The sequence below is a fragment of the Ochotona curzoniae genome, unplaced genomic scaffold (genome assembly GCF_017591425.1).
Source record: "Ochotona curzoniae isolate NIBS_2020 unplaced genomic scaffold, NIBS_Ocur_1.0 contig_4514, whole genome shotgun sequence".
Taxonomy (NCBI): domain Eukaryota; kingdom Metazoa; phylum Chordata; class Mammalia; order Lagomorpha; family Ochotonidae; genus Ochotona; species Ochotona curzoniae.
The window spans coordinates 8,115,241-8,133,259 of record NW_024466312.1 but is presented as its reverse complement, the minus strand read 5'-3'; the positions used below and the strand labels follow the sequence as shown (position 1 = coordinate 8,133,259).

The following is an 18,019-nucleotide window of genomic DNA, read 5'->3' as shown; positions in this document are numbered from 1 at the left end:
TGTGCTATGATGATTGCAGTTTCTAGATTCAAGTCCAGTTACATCATCTGGGAATATGGTTTGGACATAAATCGTTATAAATCAACAATGGAAGAATAGAAGAATGTGGAATTTATGTCTTCTCCCAACTCTGTGCTCTCCTGGAGGACAAAACATAAATTATAGCACTTGGTTTTCTTTGTAGAAAAGAAGAGACAAGCTGAACAGATAATTTCCCCGGTACACTATTAGAAGTTATTAGCGAAATGTTAATAACGGCTGTCATATATATATGTATGTATATATATATATATATATACATAAATGCCAGGTACCATACACATTACAACACTCAATGTTTAAAGGAATCCTATAATACGACTACCTATGACATCCAGAGGACAAAATCACAGCTGAGAGATGTTAAATAAGTTGTTCAAGAACAGAGTTTGTTCAAAGGCAGCTGGCTATTTTCTAGTAGGGAGGTCTGAATTTAAAACTTTGCTCGTTGAAATGACAGGGATTCATCAAAGCCCAGTAGGCATGCTCCATCTATCGATGTGAGGCTGACATCCGTGGACGCCTGGCTAAACTAGCTAGCATACCGCCATCCCATTAGAAGCAGAACAGATTCATCCTCCGACTTCTCTTTCCCGTCCTCCACACATTCTCTTTATCCATGCTTCCTGGTCCACAGGCCAAAGGCCCGTTCCTCATTACTTAGGGGACACTGGTCCTCCACTTAGAAGCAGAAACCCTGGGATATTTGATGCTATTTAAAAACGTCTTTCACAGATGAGAAATACCTTTGAAATCCAACCTTAACTCAAGCGAGCGTACGGAGTGTACTTAGGCTTTGTAGCACGAATCTTTGTCACAGTACAAAAGGGAAGAGTCTATCAAAGTTTTCAAGTCACTTAATTATTACTTTCATTAGGCTGATAAGTGAACATATTTTGACATGTCTCCTAGTAGATTCAAAGTACCTCTGAAATCTTTCAGTAACGGGGCACTTGTGTAACTCAACATGGTCAAGTTACTTTTATTTTTAAAGTGAGTGATTTTAGGTGCTTTTGCAATGTACCACCTTCCAGGATATGCCTTTGACTCCACTAGTTTATAAACACTGACATAGCTGCAAACTCCAGGACGAGTTCCCAAAACCGTGAATCTGTGGTGCGAGGGGCAGGCAGTATTCTGCATTTATGGTAAACAAGAGCCACTCTCACTTCCCCAATTTTTCCCTATCTATTGTTAAAATGTATTAGTGCACTTGAAGGAAAGAGAGACAGACAGAGCATTTTTCCCTCCCAGCTCATGCTCCAGATGCTGGCAAAATCTAGGGCTGGCCAGAACAAAGCCAGGAGCCCTAAACTCAACTGAGGTGTTGTAAGCCGAAGTCAAAGACAGGAGCAGCTCCGTCACTTGCTGCTTCCCCCAAGGCACAATGGCAGGAGCTGGAGGCAGAAGCGGAGCCAGCGCTGTCACCCAGGCACCCTAGTGCCAGACTTTGAGAATGAACCGTGTCTCTTACAACGCGCTTCCTTTGCATCGCGAAGCACAGAGCTGTCAGGAGTTCATTCCTGCTCTGCAGCCCAGAAGTGTTTTTACAGAGGAAGCCACAGTGCAGTTTGCTTCAGTTTGCGCTTCCTGCACGGTTATGCTCCTCTTTATTGGGCTGTTCTGAGGCGTGGGGTGAAAACTAGGAAGGAAAAAGGGGAATTCTATGCATGCCTCCTGGCAAACAACGCCTTGCTTTCCAGGCAGCTGTGCCGGGAAAGACTTGGCCCAACATTCACTGTGCTTGGGGGGAAGGGGAGTGATAGGTTTTTGAAATTCTACCATTTTTAACTGTACAAGCAGTGTGTTTGCATTTCAGCTCCGGATACACAGAGCCCTCAATGGATGCAACCGGCACCTATTGTCTTATTATATATATACATACATATATATGTGTGTGTATTTTTTTTTAATGTGAATTGCTCTTTTCTCATGGATTTGCCAAGGACAGGGACCGACATCCATTGCCTTTTCCTATAAGACCCAGAAAGACACATGCAAGGATCTAGACATGTGTTCCTTGAGGGGGGGGTGGGTTATTTTGAATAATGTAGACACAGTCCCCACACACCTGCGTGTATCCCTGCGTGCACGGTTGTCGTCTTTTCCTTTTCTCGGGCAAATCGTCGGCCGCAGCAGCTCCGGTCCACTTGGCCGGACGGCGGCAGGAGGCTGCACACCCAAGTCCGTCCTACGCGCGCTCGCCTCTGGTCAAGCAGAAGTTGCCCACGTTCCCAGCTGGGCTCTGAGTTAGAAGCCGGCGCAGCCCACCATCCGCTGCGGAGGCTGGGATCGGACCCCGCGCGCGGCCGGCGACTCGCGGTGCGTTCTGTCCACGCCGCCCGCCACCCCTCCCGCGCCCATCTAGGATTCCATTTTCGAGAAACCCAAGCTCCGCCTGCCGCCCCCCCCCTTCTCTGCTCGACTCCTGGAGGTTTTCCTCCAAGCGCTTTCCGATTGCATCTTCCGCAGTCTAGCTGGCGGGAGGCTCCACGCCATTCCCGGGGCCCTCCCGCCGCCCACCCGGGGACAGCGGCCCGCGGACAGGTGCCGCCTCCCGCCGCCCACCCGGGGACAGCGGCCCGCGGACAGGGGGCGTCGGTGGCCGGGGTCTTTGTCCGCTCGCCCTTCCTCCGGGGCGGCGCACTGCCGCGTGCGGCCGGCAGGTGGCGCGCTCGGCTCACGCAGAGCCGCTGAGGGGGCCGAGGAGCGACGCGGCCACCCCCGGAGAGGTCGCCCTGCCGCCCGCCGGGGACCCCGTGCCGGGCGAGGGAAGCCGGGCCCTTCCCCGGAGGGAGCCCGCCGGGGAGGCACACGCGGGACGGAGGGCACGTCGCAGGGGCTCCCCTCAGCACGTCGGGGGTCAGTGCCCCGGCCGCGCGCCCGAGAGGGGCGCCGACCACACGGTCGGGGGGGGGGACCCCGGAGGCGCGCGGCTTCCCAGTCAGCCGGTCGCCCCCTGTCAGCGGGCGGAGCTCGTCCTCTCCTCAGGGCTCGGGGTCGCCCCGGACCCCGCGGACACCCAAGGGCCGGTGGGGTCCCCGAGAGCCTCGCGGCGGCCGGACAGGGCACCGGGGGTGGGACAGTCGCGGGCTCGGGGTCCGGAGGCCTGCTGCGGGCTGGACGGCTGGGAGCGGCCGGGCAGCTGGGGTCCCGGGGGGCGTCGGCGCTGAGGCGCCCCCGCCAGCCGCACGCGGGCCCGGGCTTCGAGAAGACGGCCGGGTGGGCAAGGGACGACCGCAGGCGGCCGCTTGAACCGCCTCAGCCCTGCCGCCCCCTGAGGAGACGAGACGGCGCCCGTTTGCCCGGGGTCCCCCCACTCCCCGAGTCCATCCAGAGCCTCTCGGGGTTCTCCGCTCCGTCCCGGGGCCAGGTTCCCGAGGTGACGTCGGGGGGGCCCCCCGCCAGGTCCGCCCTCGGACGGCGGGGACCGGGCCCGGCTCGCCCCCTCGAGCCCCCCGAGACTGCGCGCCCCGCCGAGCCCAGGGGGCGGGGCCGGGGCGGGGCTCGCGGCCGGGGGCGGGGCCCCGGGCGCCCCGTCTGCGCCGCCATTGGTCGCCGGCCCTAGACTGGCGGGCGAGCGTCACGGGTGGGGCCCACCCCCTTGGCAATGTCTTCAGCCCGCTGCTCTCCCAACTTAAGCATTTATTCCACTGGGATAGGAGCGGCAGGAGCAGCGTTGGCACCGGCGAACCATGGCAGGGATTTTCTATTTCGTCCTCTTTTCGTTTCTTTTTGGGGTTTGCGACGCTGTCACCGGTTCTAGGGTGTACCCCGCGAATGAAGGTAGGAGCCGGGCATCCTGGCCGTGGCTGGGGAGGAGAGTGGCGGAGGTGAAGGAGAGAGGACAGAGAGGGGACAATCCGCTCAGGTGCGCGGTCCACGGAGCGCGGGGCTGGCTGCTCTGTGCGTGTGGGCAAGTCCGGGGTAAACGGTGCGTCCCGACTGCAAAAGGGAGCGTAGCCAGGGGATCCACAAAAGGGAAGGGGGACGGGCTGGTCAGCTGGCCCCGAGGCAGTGACCCGTGCCAGCGGCCCGGCTCTGCAAGTTTACGGCGTAGGGCAAAGTTAATCAGCATCCGTTGGTAAGGCCGGCTCCGAGCGCCCCGAAGGATGCACGAGAGCCAACGCCAGCACTTTGGGGGGCGAGGGGTGGGGGTGCGTTGTGGACCAAGTCCTCCCAAGCACCAGCACTGTGCGAGGGCGAGCGCAGTCCAGGCGCGCAGTGCGGGCTTGGTGCTCCGGAGTTCTTGCGAACGCTTGCAAGCAAGGTTTGCTTTCTGCAAAGTTTGCGAGCCCAGCGCTTCCCGGGACCCGGCTGCGGGGCCCTGCGCAAGGCAGCGGTGGTGGCCGAGTGCGGGTGACCTGATTTCTGGCACCCGGCCTCAGACACCCTTCTCCTTGCCCGCCCCGCGCTCTGGGGGTGCCATCGCTGGCTTGGGAAGCCCCCCGAGAGCCTTCTGTCACCCAACCCCCGCCTGTTTGAGAAAACCGCAGCAAGTTGGGCGGTAGTCGAGTTTTCGCTTTTTGCCCCAGAATCGTAGACAAGGCTAGTTGAGAGGAAACACGCGCGAACGACCGTCGGGACGCGTCGCTGTGTCCGATTTTTCCGCGCGTGTATTGGGACGGAATTGGGGGTGCTGTGTGGAGGTGGGTCTGTGTCCCGGGGTGGGGGTGGGGTGGGGAGGCCGACGTCGTTTAGTTTCGTCGAGCCCAGAAAGAGGCGAGCTGTGGGCGTGCGTGTGCGTGTGTGTGCTGTGTGCGCGCACAGATGCGTGCATGTGGGTGCGCGGGGGGGCTTCGTGGACGCGGCTGACTGTGTACCGGTGCCTGAGTGTCCCCCTGTGTGCGCGTGTCCCCGCGTGCTCCCATACCCTGCGTCTGTCTGGTGGACTCTCTCCCACTCAACCCTCTGTCCTCCATCCGTCCGCCCACGCGCCCCATCCATTCGTCTCTCCATCTCTTCGTCCGCCCGGGCACCCGTCCATCCTTCCCAGCGCAATCTATCATCTTCCCTGTTCCGAAGGAGGGAGCCAAAAACCAACTTAGCCTCGGCTGGTCTGCGGGTATCTTGAGCTCTGTTTCAGACCGAGGCTCAGAGATGCTCACACCTGCCCGCCGACGCCGCCTGGGAGCAGAGGCGCGCCCTCCCGCCCGCCGTCGCGCCCCCCGCCGCCCCCTCTTTCTGACGCGGTCCCTGGTGCCATCTCGGCCGCCGCCGTGGCCTCTGGGTCCCTAGGGTTCCCCCCCACCACCACCCCCAAGTGCAATCCTGGAGTCTAATTCTCCTGGTGACTTCGTACACTTGTTAGAACATTCCTTAAGATTGTTCTCCCCAGACAATCAAACTATTCCCTTTCTACCTTTTATCTTTTAAATGTTCTCTTTTGATATCGAAACTTTGGAGTCCTAAACGCGCACATAGGCTCCTGTTGAAAGAAAGAGGTGGGAGGCGGGTGGGGGTGGGGGTAGGGCAGAGACCCCTCCTCTCCTTAAAAATTAATTCATTTTGTTGCTCTTTATTCCCATCACGTTTCCTTTTCTCCCTTTCCCCCTCCCTTTCTATCCCTCCCCTTTTTTGGTAAATTGGGTCTTATTGTTCCCTTTGTGTCCCTAATCCACCTTACATAAATCCAAATGGATGTAGCGCGGTTTTTCTCCTGGGACCGAGAAAAGAGAATGAGTAGGGGGCGCAACTCCCGGCGGGAGAGACCCAGGGAAGGCTCCGTATTTTAAAACAATTACCAAACCCCAGGAATTCGGACTTCTCAGTAGGGGACAGGGTGGGGTGGAGGTGGGATGTGGAAAGATGGATTTTAACTTCAGTGCCCAAAGAGGGGAGGTGGGCAGAATTCAGGGGCCTGGAGATGAGACGGGAAGTTGGCGGGTACCTAGGCATGCCGAAGCGTTCCATTCGCACGCTTCCTTCAGCCTCAGGAGCCAGCCTCGCTGATGAAATCAGGAATCCGGTGGTTCCTGTGAGCTAGGCCTTGGGGCAGCGCGGGCCTGCAGGTCACGATGGGGGAAAGGACTCTGGAGCTCGTCGCGTCCTTTGTAGTGCCCTTGGTACCCAGCCCAGTTCCAGCGCCAGCGGACTCAGCAGCTCCGGAGGCGCCCCTCCCCTTCCCCTCCTTGTGTAGCACAAGCATGCTAGGTCGTTAGGCAGCACTCCGTACCTAAAATTCAAAGGAGAGATTTCTTCCGGGGAGGGGGAGGAGAGATTGTCCTCAAAGAGACCTGGCAAAGGGAGACACTTAAGAGCATTTACATTCTAAGTCACCCTGTCTGGCATTCCCCTTTTCTGAAACTCTGATGTTGAAAGAGACAAGGGCAGCCTACACTACAACCGGGACCTATTTATTTGCAGGAGAAAGAGGTGGGAAAGTGTTAAGGGAGAGTCTTCGGGTGACCCTTTGGGTACACCCTGATAGAATTCCCTTGTGGCGCTGTCATCATGATGAGGAGTTATATGGTCATTTGAAACTTGCAAAAACAAATTATTCTAGTAGATACCAGAGAGAGATGAATGTAAATTTCGCTCCGGAGTGTAACTTCCCCACATAGCTATATTTATTATTATTATTTTTTTTTTGAGCTGTACTTGAGGTTGTCTATTCATCCTTTTTAGAAAATGAATCAACTCAGTCCTGGGCTGGAATTTTAAATGCTAAGCAAGTTAAATAAATAAGAACCTGCAGATTTAAAGAGGGGAGAAGATCAAGTGAGTAATGATTATTTACATAAGTGAGACTAAGTTTAGGTTTTGATCAGAGCTGGATATGTGCCCCTCAGCACATATGGAAGCATTCAGGCAAATGGTTTTTGTATTATTGGCTTTTTGCAATTGGAAATTAATCTATTTTTCTTTGGCGTTTTTGCAGTTACCTTATTGGATTCCAGATCGGTGCAGGGAGAGCTTGGGTGGATAGCGAGTCCTCTGGAAGGAGGGGTAAGTTGTGAGTTGCTTTCTGATCCTCAGGATAAAAAAAAAAAAAAGACTGATTAGCAACTTTCTGAGAGTCCTAATGGCTTGATTCTTGTTGATTGTGCTGAGGGGGTCATATTTCTGCCGTGGCCTATGAAGTGAATTACGCTTTGTTGGAGAAATCTTATACTCCCTTTGGATCACTCTGTCATGGAAGAACTGGAAACCAAAAAGGCAGAAAGAGGTTTCAAAATTAGGAGATTGGTGGAGACATAGACTTAGATGGCTATTAAAACTGGAATACCAACAGGAAATACGATCTGGGGACCAAGCTGAATTGTGCCTACTCCTGGGAAGACCGTGAAGTCCTGATGGGGTTAATTTCAGAGCAATTGTTCCACTTCCAGATGAGGAAAATGAAGAAATAAAGATACCTGACAGGATACATTTCTAATTGTACCAGAGGATGCAGCCAGGAGGCACCTTCGCTCTCTACTGCAGCCTTAAATCAGCTACTGTTCTGGTCTATTCTGCAGGCTGAGAGAAAATCATGGGAACTTTATTTCATGGCCCTGCACTTACATGTATAGGAGAACCCCACCTTTATGTATTGCGGGTGTTAAATGTGCAAAATTTAAATATGTGAAATTTTGAACATTTAGTGATTGAGGAGGCTGGATTATTAACTGTGAAAACACATCCTTGTTAGCTTGTGATTTCATAACATTTGTCCTCAACCGTCTCCATGAAAAGATTCAGAGAATATTAATAGGTCAATGGCTGCAATATCCCCACCTGGCCGTGGCAGGCTGTAATGAATCAGCTTTGGAAAAAAATCAGTACAACGTGTAACTCTGAATTCTGCCAAATTGAAATACCTTTCACATCCTTTAAAAATTAAGCAAATCAGCCAACATTCATATGCTTGACAGTTTGAGACTGAGTGAATTGATTAAAAACAATGGGGGTTGAAAGATGAGGATTCTTTATGGGACAGAAAATTGTAAATTCCAGAGCCCTGCATGGTGCTTCACAACCGTCCATTGAGTAAATCACAAAGGATTAGGAACAATAAAGATTCATAAGAACCAGTTAAGAAGATGTGCTTCAGAAGTAAGAGCGGGCAAGAGAATAGTGCAGAAAATGTAGACTTTTTATCTCTAATCCATCTGAAACGAGATGGAGGTAGTCTTGCCTTCCAGTTTTTCTGCCTGAACTTGACTGTCCTTGGTTGTGGTCTCTACTGAAAAATTCTAGTCCTCCCTCACAACCATTTTGGAAGGGGATGGGTGAGTGATTGGCAGGTCTCTGGCAGTGTGGACAGCTTGTATTCACCGTTGATTGCAAGCAATTGCCCTCACCCTTTGTGAAGAAAGGTACAGCTTTATCTCCAGGAGAGTTGGACTCATTGTTGATCCCAAAGCCTGGAAGGGTCGCTGACTTAAGCCGTGCTTTCCCAGACAACACCAGACATGTTGCTCCATGCATTAAAACTTAAGGGATGGAATGGATCAGTACCCGTGCTCATAAATATAATGCACCTTGTTTTTCTTACTGTGTGCTCAGAAGCATGAGGACAGAATACATCTAGTATGAATTTCAACCTGCCTGTTTCACTAATGTACAAATGACCTTTATAAAAAGTACAGAGTGAGAGATTTGAAAGTACAGTCTTGCGGTCTAATTTCTGGAAAGCTTCAGTTGCGATTTCATATGCTGAAACATCAAACGCTCCCCATCCCCCAGCCGCTCAAATGCCGCAAGAGCACCTGGACACGCTCTCCAGACACGAAACTTTTGATTGTTTGAAGTCTGTTTTGAAAATACTATGCATACCTTGTTTTCTGAACCCCAGCATGCTTTCTGGGCTCAAAGCAGGCTCTTTGTTTTTTTTCTCTAAATGTTACACTCATGCCACTTTAGGTAAGGCTAGAAATGAAATCGTGTTTTTTTGCTAAACAAAATTCACCTTTCAAAAATGTAAAACTGCCACTGAGAAATTGTAAAACAAATTACAAAGTTTAATCTCTAGATTTTGGCATCAAAAATAAATTCAGCTGCAGAGTGAAGAGATGGGTTTATACCTTCATGGGGTTTGTTTTTAAAGTTCTTTCTAGCAGTGAATGAAAGCATGCTGAACTTTTTATTGCTCCAGATGCCCACTTGTAGTTAGATAGTTAATATTTTTTCTTTGCTGGAAGTGGAAGCTAGAAGTTTTATCTGATAACAATATTTCCTTCTTGTTATAGTTATTACCTTTAAGGAGAAAATGTGGGACAGGTGTGTGGGACTGTAGCTTTAACTCCTTATTAGGACACCTGGCCCAGGCTCCCTCTGCCCATGAGCAAGGATGGCTCAGCCTGGGTCCCTGCCGCCCTCCTAGGGCACACGTGCTACAGTTTCTGGTTCTCGGTTCTGGCCTGGTCCAGTTGTGACAGCTGTGGGTATCTGAGGAGTGAACCAGTGGTAGGAAGAACTCTGTCACTTACTTTCAGATAAAATGAAAAGGGAAATATACATAAATAAAAAGAAAATGAAGTTTGATTTCCTAATACCTCCAAACGAGCTTGAGTCAGAGACTGGTTATGATCCATAAGAAGAACTCCGTACAGCGTGAACATAGTGCCAAGTGCTGGCTCCTTATAACAAGGTGGTAGCAAAAACATGAACTTCTTGGCCATGTTTATTTAAAGGAGTCTATTGAGTTACTGCTGGCGATTATGACTCTATGGGAGGATTTGAGATTACTCTGGGGAACTGAGCAATGCGGTGAAAAAATGAAAGCTTTAAGTCCATAAAGATCTGGACCCTCCTGTGTAAATGCTGTGGAGATGCCTCTGCCTTCTCTTTTACACCGACAAATGCATTTTTCCAAATTCTCTTTGTTCTGAAAGCTGAAGCACGTTGACTAGTTTTTTTTATCTGTTTTTTTTTTTTTTTTTGCATCCACATGACTTTTTGCAAATAAGTACATTACTGATGATTTATTGCTTACTGGATAAAGAGAAATTTTTATCACCACAGGGCACTTACCTTTCCAAGTTCCAACTTTAATAATGGAAGCACATGACAAGGATACACAATTTTATGCATTTTGGTCCTTCGGAGTTATGTTCTGTCCATTAATAGTTTTCCAAAGCACAAATGAGAAATCTGCTTAAAGATACATTATAGATCTACTTACTTCATTGGATTAATAGAGCTACGAGTAGAATTATTGTTCAATACAATTTTTTAAACTCTCCTTTTTATTCTAATTGTATGCACGTATTAGACGTTTTAGCTGATTTATAGCAGTTCTATACCAATGCATTACTGTATATGTTAATGAAGAAATAGAGTCTGCCTCTTGGCCCAGTAGGAACCACCAAACTATCTTGCTGCTTTCAGGATTACAATGAAAAACAATGTGGGGAGCAAACCTGCTGTTTTAGTCACAATGAATTCTACTTAATTCAGATTGTCTAGCCAATAGGATCTCTGCATTAGAAAGTACATGGCAATGAAAAACACTTTCTCTTTCATTCTGCTTGAGTTTTCAGTCATAAATAGCACTTACTATTTTATTTTTAATATTCAACAAACAGCTAGAAACAAAGCATATGCTCGTTGTTCTTGGTGTCCATTTTTAAAAAGAAGAGCAGATACAAAGTTTGAATACATGCTCTTGATTTTCTGTTATAAATGACAGCTTATTTGAGAAATCCAACCCTGAAGTTCACTTTGTATCCTTTAAGATTATCCAAAAAAAAAAAAAATAGGAGGATTTTCTTTCCTCCTTTAAAGAGTAGTAAAGATGCCAGAAAGAAAAAAAAAAAATCAGTTGAGATTTTTTAGATATTAGCAAAGTCCTGAGAGGAGCCCCGCTCACTAATTAACTGATTGTAGTCTTCTTTTGGCAAGCTCTGTTCTTCCTGCCCTGAAGTTTCAGGTCTCTGCTCAGTGGTTGCAACAATACACATACTGGTTTTTCACTTATGAGCAAATTTGAGTTGTTGCCACTTCAAATGGTAGCTGTTACTATAGGTGAGGCTGAGGTTGTCAGACCGACCACCACAAAGAATGAGATGTTAACTCAAGGGGCAGTACTTTCACCATTGTATCTGGATGTGGGACAAAAGAATGGAACCTTAAGAAAAACTTACTTCCCCTGTAAGACATTGTCTCCCCCCCCCAAACATGCTTTATTAATGGAGATTCGTGCTCAGAAATCCTCTTCATTCTTGAAAGAAAAAATAATCACTATCCAATGGGAATAAAACAGGGTTGACAAATGACTGTATAATAATTCTTTGTAATTGATACATTTCCTTCGGATCTTTGCAGTGGGAGGAAGTGAGTATTATGGATGAAAAAAATACACCAATCCGAACCTACCAAGTGTGCAACGTGATGGAACCCAGCCAGAACAACTGGCTACGAACTGATTGGATCACCAGAGAAGGGGCTCAGAGGGTCTACATTGAGATCAAGTTCACGCTGAGGGACTGCAACAGTCTCCCAGGTGTCATGGGGACTTGCAAGGAGACCTTTAACCTGTACTACTATGAGTCAGATAACGACAAAGAGCGCTTCATCAGAGAGAGCCAGTTTGCCAAGATTGACACCATTGCTGCTGACGAGAGCTTCACTCAAGTGGACATCGGAGACAGAATCATGAAACTGAACACAGAGATCCGGGATGTAGGGCCGTTGAGCAAAAAGGGCTTTTATCTGGCTTTTCAGGATGTAGGGGCCTGCATAGCCCTGGTGTCCGTTCGCGTGTTCTACAAGAAGTGTCCTCTCACTGTTCGCAATCTGGCCCAGTTCCCGGACACCATCACAGGAGCCGACACCTCTTCCCTGGTGGAAGTTCGAGGTTCCTGCGTCAACAACTCAGAAGAGAAGGATGTGCCAAAAATGTACTGTGGGGCAGATGGTGAGTGGCTGGTCCCCATTGGCAACTGCCTGTGCAATGCTGGCCACGAAGAGCAGAGTGGAGAATGCCAAGGTAAGAACGGCCATATTGCACTTTTCATTAGGGCTTCGTGCACGTAATTAAATCAGAGATGAGACTCAATGGAGTAAAGCCAGTAATTAGCAGCCCCTGTGGGATGTGGTCGGACAGAGGGGTCTAATGAGTAAGTGTGATAGCTCCAGGTGGCAGGGCTAAGACGCTTCTAATACTGACAAAATAAATGATGCTGCTGTAATCAGCAGAAGGCCAAGCACATTTGCTAACAGGCACTTAGATCCCAACCCACTGGATGTGCCCTCTGAAATGTAAATGAACCGGCTGAAGGAATGGGCTTGATTGATCCTTCCTTAAAGAGGGCAGGCCTATTTTTAAGACTGTTTTTCTGACAAAGATGGTAAATTTCTCTCATCTTGCCTGTGCCTACATGACCGATTCAGACAGGGAATGTGATTGTGTTGTTCCACTTCACTCTCACTGATGGAAATGAGGCTGCAGGAAGAAAGTCCATTTGTTTTCTGACCTTGTAGACAAATGGGGATTTTCCCCCAGCAAGGCGGAATGACATGTTTCCAGTGTATTCCGTTGACTGAACACCCATTGATAGGGTCTCTAAGTGATATTAATCCTGATGGAAGACTTTTTTATTTCTCTTAGGAGGTGATAATAGAGCTATGAAGAGGCTTCTTATTTAATGTGTAGATTAAATCCCAAGAGGTGATCATAAATTGTGACTATTTTGTATATTGAGTTTTTGAGAAATTGAGTTAGGAGGGTTTGATAGAAATCCACCTAGTTTTATCATGTTAATTACTCTTGATGGTGCTACTAAGGCGACTTGCTTTTCCACCTGCAGTTGAGTCAGTGTATGCAGTTCATTCTTGCCTTGCTTCCCTTTCTCTTAGAATAATGGGGAATTTGCTGAGTCTTTTTGCATGTCAGTATGAGCTGGGAGTGTAAGATCTGTCATGTTCTGTGATTAACTCATGGGATTACACTTTAAAAAAAAAACGTTATCCCTAGTTTTGTTTTGCTTGGTCGTTATCAGGTTTGACTGTTGCCAACCCTGTCATGGTTAACTTCAGTGTAACCTGTCCCTTCTGTGGGACAGATCAGATTCATCTTATCGCAGGGTGATTACGGAGCTGTGGAAGGCATTGCCACATGGCTCATCTGATTTTGGTGATTAAAGATTCTGCAATAACTGACTGCCAGACAATTTGTCTGGCATTTCAACTCTCTTAATAAGAGGGCAGGATTAACTGTGGGGCATTCCACTTGATTGACTGGAAATCAACGCTTATAAAGAAAATTAAAAAGAAAAAAAGGAAATTATATTTTTAGTCACTTGTGTCATAAAGTTATGCATTTCTCCTTTCATAGTTTGTATTTCAATAAAGTATCATTCCTAATTTGCTGTAGTTATTTCCAGGGACAACTAACAGTGAATGACATTTAATTTCATTAGAAATGCAATAGGCTAAACACAGATTTTCTGTTGATCAGAACTAAAAAAAAAGGGAGGTGGAGGAAGCATTGCAAATTGTAAAAAAAAAATTAAATAAATCTTTCTTCCTTTTCTATTTGCCCTTGATTTTGCAACTACTCAGTAAGGCTGAAATGATCTAAAAAGCCTGATACATATTCTATAATTAATACTAGAAAACATGTGAATGTATTATCATTGGTGCCTAAACTACAACAGCCACAGCAAAACAGTGAAATTGACAGGCTTCAGACTAAATTATTCTGCCTTTTTTATTGGTCTAATATGGGGCCTTGCATACCTTTATGTTTCAGTTTCATATGCACGTGCACATTTCCTGATGAAATGTTCACTCCTTTAGCACCAGAACATCCCTGTGTTTCTGATGTCACTGATTTTCAATTGCCACCGAGCCTAGTAACTTACATATTGCTACCCATGCAGCCCCTGACGTTTTTATAGTGCAAATTAGCAGAGAAAGAGAAAAAGATGGAGGGGAAGTGAATGTAAAGGCGATTGAACATTGAGTGGTTTGGTTTCTAGAAATCACCTGGAGAACCCAGTGAATCACTGGCTGCTCAATGTTACAGGTCCAGTCCAGTACCGAGGAAACCATTCTTAAGACAAAGCCAGTTTTGTAATTGAAGGGGAAAGCTGATTGAGCTATTTTTGAAAAATTTGGGGTGTTTTCATACAGATTGCTTAAGATGTTTTTCCTGCTGTTAGAATGACTACTTCTTAAAAGAAAAAAAAAGCAGCTTTTTTTTTTTTTTTCCTTTTCCCTACAGCCTTGTACCTCACATGTCTGTTTTCCTTGGTGTCAAAACTCTCTGATGAAACTTAGGAAGGAAGAAAAACTTGAATGACAAAACATTTTTAAATCTCAAATTTGGAGGAGATATATTTTAAGGATTACTCAAGGCTAAAAATCTTAGGAGTAATAAAAATAGATGACCTTAGCCATGGCATCATTATTGATATCAGAGAAGAATCCAGGTATGGCAGAAAGATGTGATCTTTTAGCAATATGCCCTTGAGAATATTCTGTAAGTCATCTGAGCCTTGGTTTGTCCATCTATAAAATGGGATGATAAATCTGTTATATGAGCTTAGCCACATGGACATTTTTGAGGAATGCATCATTAGGCAATTTTGTCGTTGTGTGGCACGTGTGAATGTACTGAAGCTAAGATACCTATGGCATCCATAGGTAGCAAAATCTTAAAGGACTACTGGATGTGGTGGAAGTCATCTTACAGTTCATAAAACACCGACTCTGTGTGAATTTCCTTTATGCTGTCTTCTTCCCAAGGGCACACATGTTGACTTTTAAGAGTTTAAATTCGGACAGTGAAAGAGATGTCCCCCTTTTGAGCCACACTTCAGACTGAAGACTAAAGATAGGAAGCCTCCCTCTTCCTTCCCCAGCAAACAATGTTGTCTGTCTGCTCACGCCTTTTTTCCCTCTGAAGAAAGAAGACTTTCCTTTGAATGGGAGAGAAATGATTTGGGGGTGGGACATGAGAGAGGGTGTAAAGAGAGCTGAAGAAGGGATATAAAGGAGAACTGGCCTAGTCTTAGAATTCTGGCAGCACGTCTGTCCCCGATTGTCTTTTCAATGGGTCCACTGTGACAGGACAAATAGAAGAACAGGTGAAAGGTCACCTACTTCCTCATCCATCTTCCTTGGGGTCAGAGAGGTCAGAGTGAAGATTGATTAAGATCTTAAATGTTTGACAAAGGCTCCTTGGGCAGAAATGGCCAGGGCGGACGGGGGCCTGGGGTGTGCTGTTGTTTCAATCTAACCCTGGTCATCCACCAGAGTCCTCATGGGACCTTGTGGACAGAACTACACTTCCTCTCGCAATTCTTACGCCACTCCCCCTTCCCCCAATATGCTAATGCAAAGGAAGAATGAAGAGCTGCATCAAAGGTGTCAAGAGCATCAGGATGATGGTGGGCCTGCCTTCCCGAGCAGCTGCAAGTTCATTGTGCTGCTGAATAACAGATTCTGAAATGATGTGAGCCTCAGTGGGACAGCTAAGAATGTTAGCCCCTGGGGACTGCAGCCAGCAGCTCTTTGCACTTGCGCAGTGATCGGATACAGAGGGTTACCTAATGGTGCCGGTACGCTAGTGGGTCTGGTTATCCGGCCCCTGTAGTCTGTCAGAAAAAGGAAACAGAATCTGCCTCAGACAGTCCCTCCCCCAACACAAACCCCAGTGAGGAAAAGTTCCAGATGTTTCACAGGATTGTTTTCATTACCTCAGAAATATTAAGCAGAAGGAGCAGAGAGAGGCAAATGTTCTGTATTTGTTGTTGTTGTTGTTTTTGCTTAATTAAAAAAGTCGAAAACTGGAAAGAGAGCCTTAGATGTATTTTTGGGGGAAATATTAGTAAGCAATGCTTCCAGAGTATATAATATAAAAATAAATTTGGTAAAAAGAAAACATTCTTATGGAGTCATCCAAAAGGCCAAATAATCAGAATTACATTAGGTTGGAATCAAGCCTTGCTGAAATATGCGATTTTGCCATCAATTGAGGCCGTAAAGTTCTAGGAGCTATTAAGTGTATCGTTGCTTATTTAGCGCATTTATTTTATCAAGAACTCTCATATTAAAAGCTCTTAGAGGAAAGAATGAGATAGAAATGTTGTAATAGTTCTGGAATAGCAAGTTATTATATCTTTGCTGAAAAGAGAAAGATCTGTGTCAAAACAAGATTGCTTTGCTTTCCTAACACATATAGAGACCACAGAGGAAGAAGAGATGGAAAGGGAGCGTTGAAATGGAGTTCAGAGATGCTTTCTCATATCCTTGCCACTTTGGAAGTTTTTCTTCTACCTTTGACTCATGTCTTTAGATATCAATTGCTTGAATCATGCAGCTGCTTTTATCTTGAGCTTTGAAGCATGGCTGTGATCACTGCAAAACATAATTCTTCATCTCTGAGAATAACAGGGTTTAATTATTGTCCTTTTTTCTAGTCATACCTTTTTCTCGTTCTTTGGGTGACCAGGCCCTTGTGAGTCTGAATTGCAATGCTCTCTGTTTTGGATTCACTAAGTATTGCCATAGGATTATCTAAGAGATTTTGAAATATGTTATTTCAAGCTCGATAACTTGGTCTTTTTTGTGCCTTTCAAAACTGAATTAAGATACCATTATTTTTTAAGGCTGCAGCATTTAGGAGAAAGACTAAATGCAACTTTAGTTACTACCGTGCATGCACAAGTGATTGTAACATAATTTTTATCTTCATATCATTGAACTTTAAACTTAAAAATTTAAAAATTTTTTGAAAGTTAAAAATTTCAGCATTACCAAAAAAGTGCATGCTTCTCAGAAAAATTTCAATGACATGATGTTTTACACAGTATTATGTTAAATGTTTTAAGTAAGAATGTTTTCCTATGTACCCATCCAAGCCTACACACAGATGTCCAATTCTGATTTCAACTTTTTATTTAGTTAGTGTTCTTAATTTATCAGGTGACCCAAATGCACTTACAAAGATGTGTCATAAAAAGTTAAACCATCCTTTTAATTATTATGTCTTTTTGAGTATTGACTATCCTGCACATCATTCCAAATGAGAGAATATGTATTTTCTTCATTCTTTCTATAATTAATAGTAAATACTAATACCACAATAACCTTTTCCAAAATCGGTAGCTACTTAGATTGTCTTTGTATTTTCTGGTGTTGATTTTTTGAAAGTACATTAATTTCTAAATTACTCATGTTTATTTGAGTAAAGCGAAAATGCATGATTACCTCTGCTTTCTTTTTTGGCTTTATCTGGAATGAGTGAATTTAATAAAACTTTCTTATCAAGAGAATTTAAATGGAGAAGTGCAGTTGTATATTACTAAATAAGTAACATCAGTACTGATTATGGAATATATCAAATCACATTAAATGTTCTCTGTATAAATGAAAGAGTGCTAAGGAGGTATAACCTATGTCCTATTATTGGTTCGACTCCAGTTTCTTGGAGTCAACATGATTTGTATCAAAATTTTTGCATGTGATTCATGTTTCAGTAGATGCTTGCTTATGGTTCCTATTTCAAGTGGCTCATAACTATTTATATGATATTTACGAATCATCTCTGATCCTTGACCTTCAATATTCTCTGTAACTCAAGAGATTAGCACTTAGTACAAAATGTCAAAGAATAACGTTTGAACAATGAGATTTGGATTTAGTGTCTAGTTGTGCCATTAAAAAAGTGGTGTGACTGTGGACACTAATTTCCTTAACTACAAGGTCACATTTATAAGGTAGAGATATGTAACTCTATATTATAAGAATTGTAAGTATGTATCTATACATTTATAAATACATACATGCATATACATATACAGTATAATAAGCATATATGGTATCGGAGGCTTAATGCAGTACCGAAATCATTAAATGTTTGGTTACTAGAAATTTTTACTTCTACTTTTATTATTTTTACAAATATGCTGGCAATATTTACTGGTTGGTGGTTGTCCAACAAGAAAATAAATCACTTAGTAAACTGCTTGTATTTGCTTACTTTTCTCTTTCTCCCTCCCACTCTCCAACTCTCTCTCTCTCTCTGTGTCTGTTGAAATTATGAGGA

The 18,019-nt window shown here is 45.7% G+C and overlaps 1 protein-coding gene across 2 annotated transcripts in view; it reads left to right on the top strand.

The window, feature by feature from the left end:
- The first annotated feature begins 3,678 nt into the window (after positions 1–3,678).
- EPHA4 (EPH receptor A4) overlaps positions 3,679–18,019 on the top strand; it is a 139,613-nt gene continuing 125,272 nt past the window's right edge. The window contains exons 1-3 of one of the 2 annotated variants that reach the window (XM_040986577.1): positions 3,679–3,825; positions 6,920–6,987; positions 11,290–11,953. In XM_040986577.1, coding sequence (XP_040842511.1) covers positions 3,735–3,825; positions 6,920–6,987; positions 11,290–11,953 — 823 coding nt within the window. In that variant the 5' untranslated portion in view covers positions 3,679–3,734. The remainder of the gene's footprint in view (positions 3,826–6,919; positions 6,988–11,289; positions 11,954–18,019) is intronic. The other variant, XM_040986578.1, reaches the window with a different exon arrangement.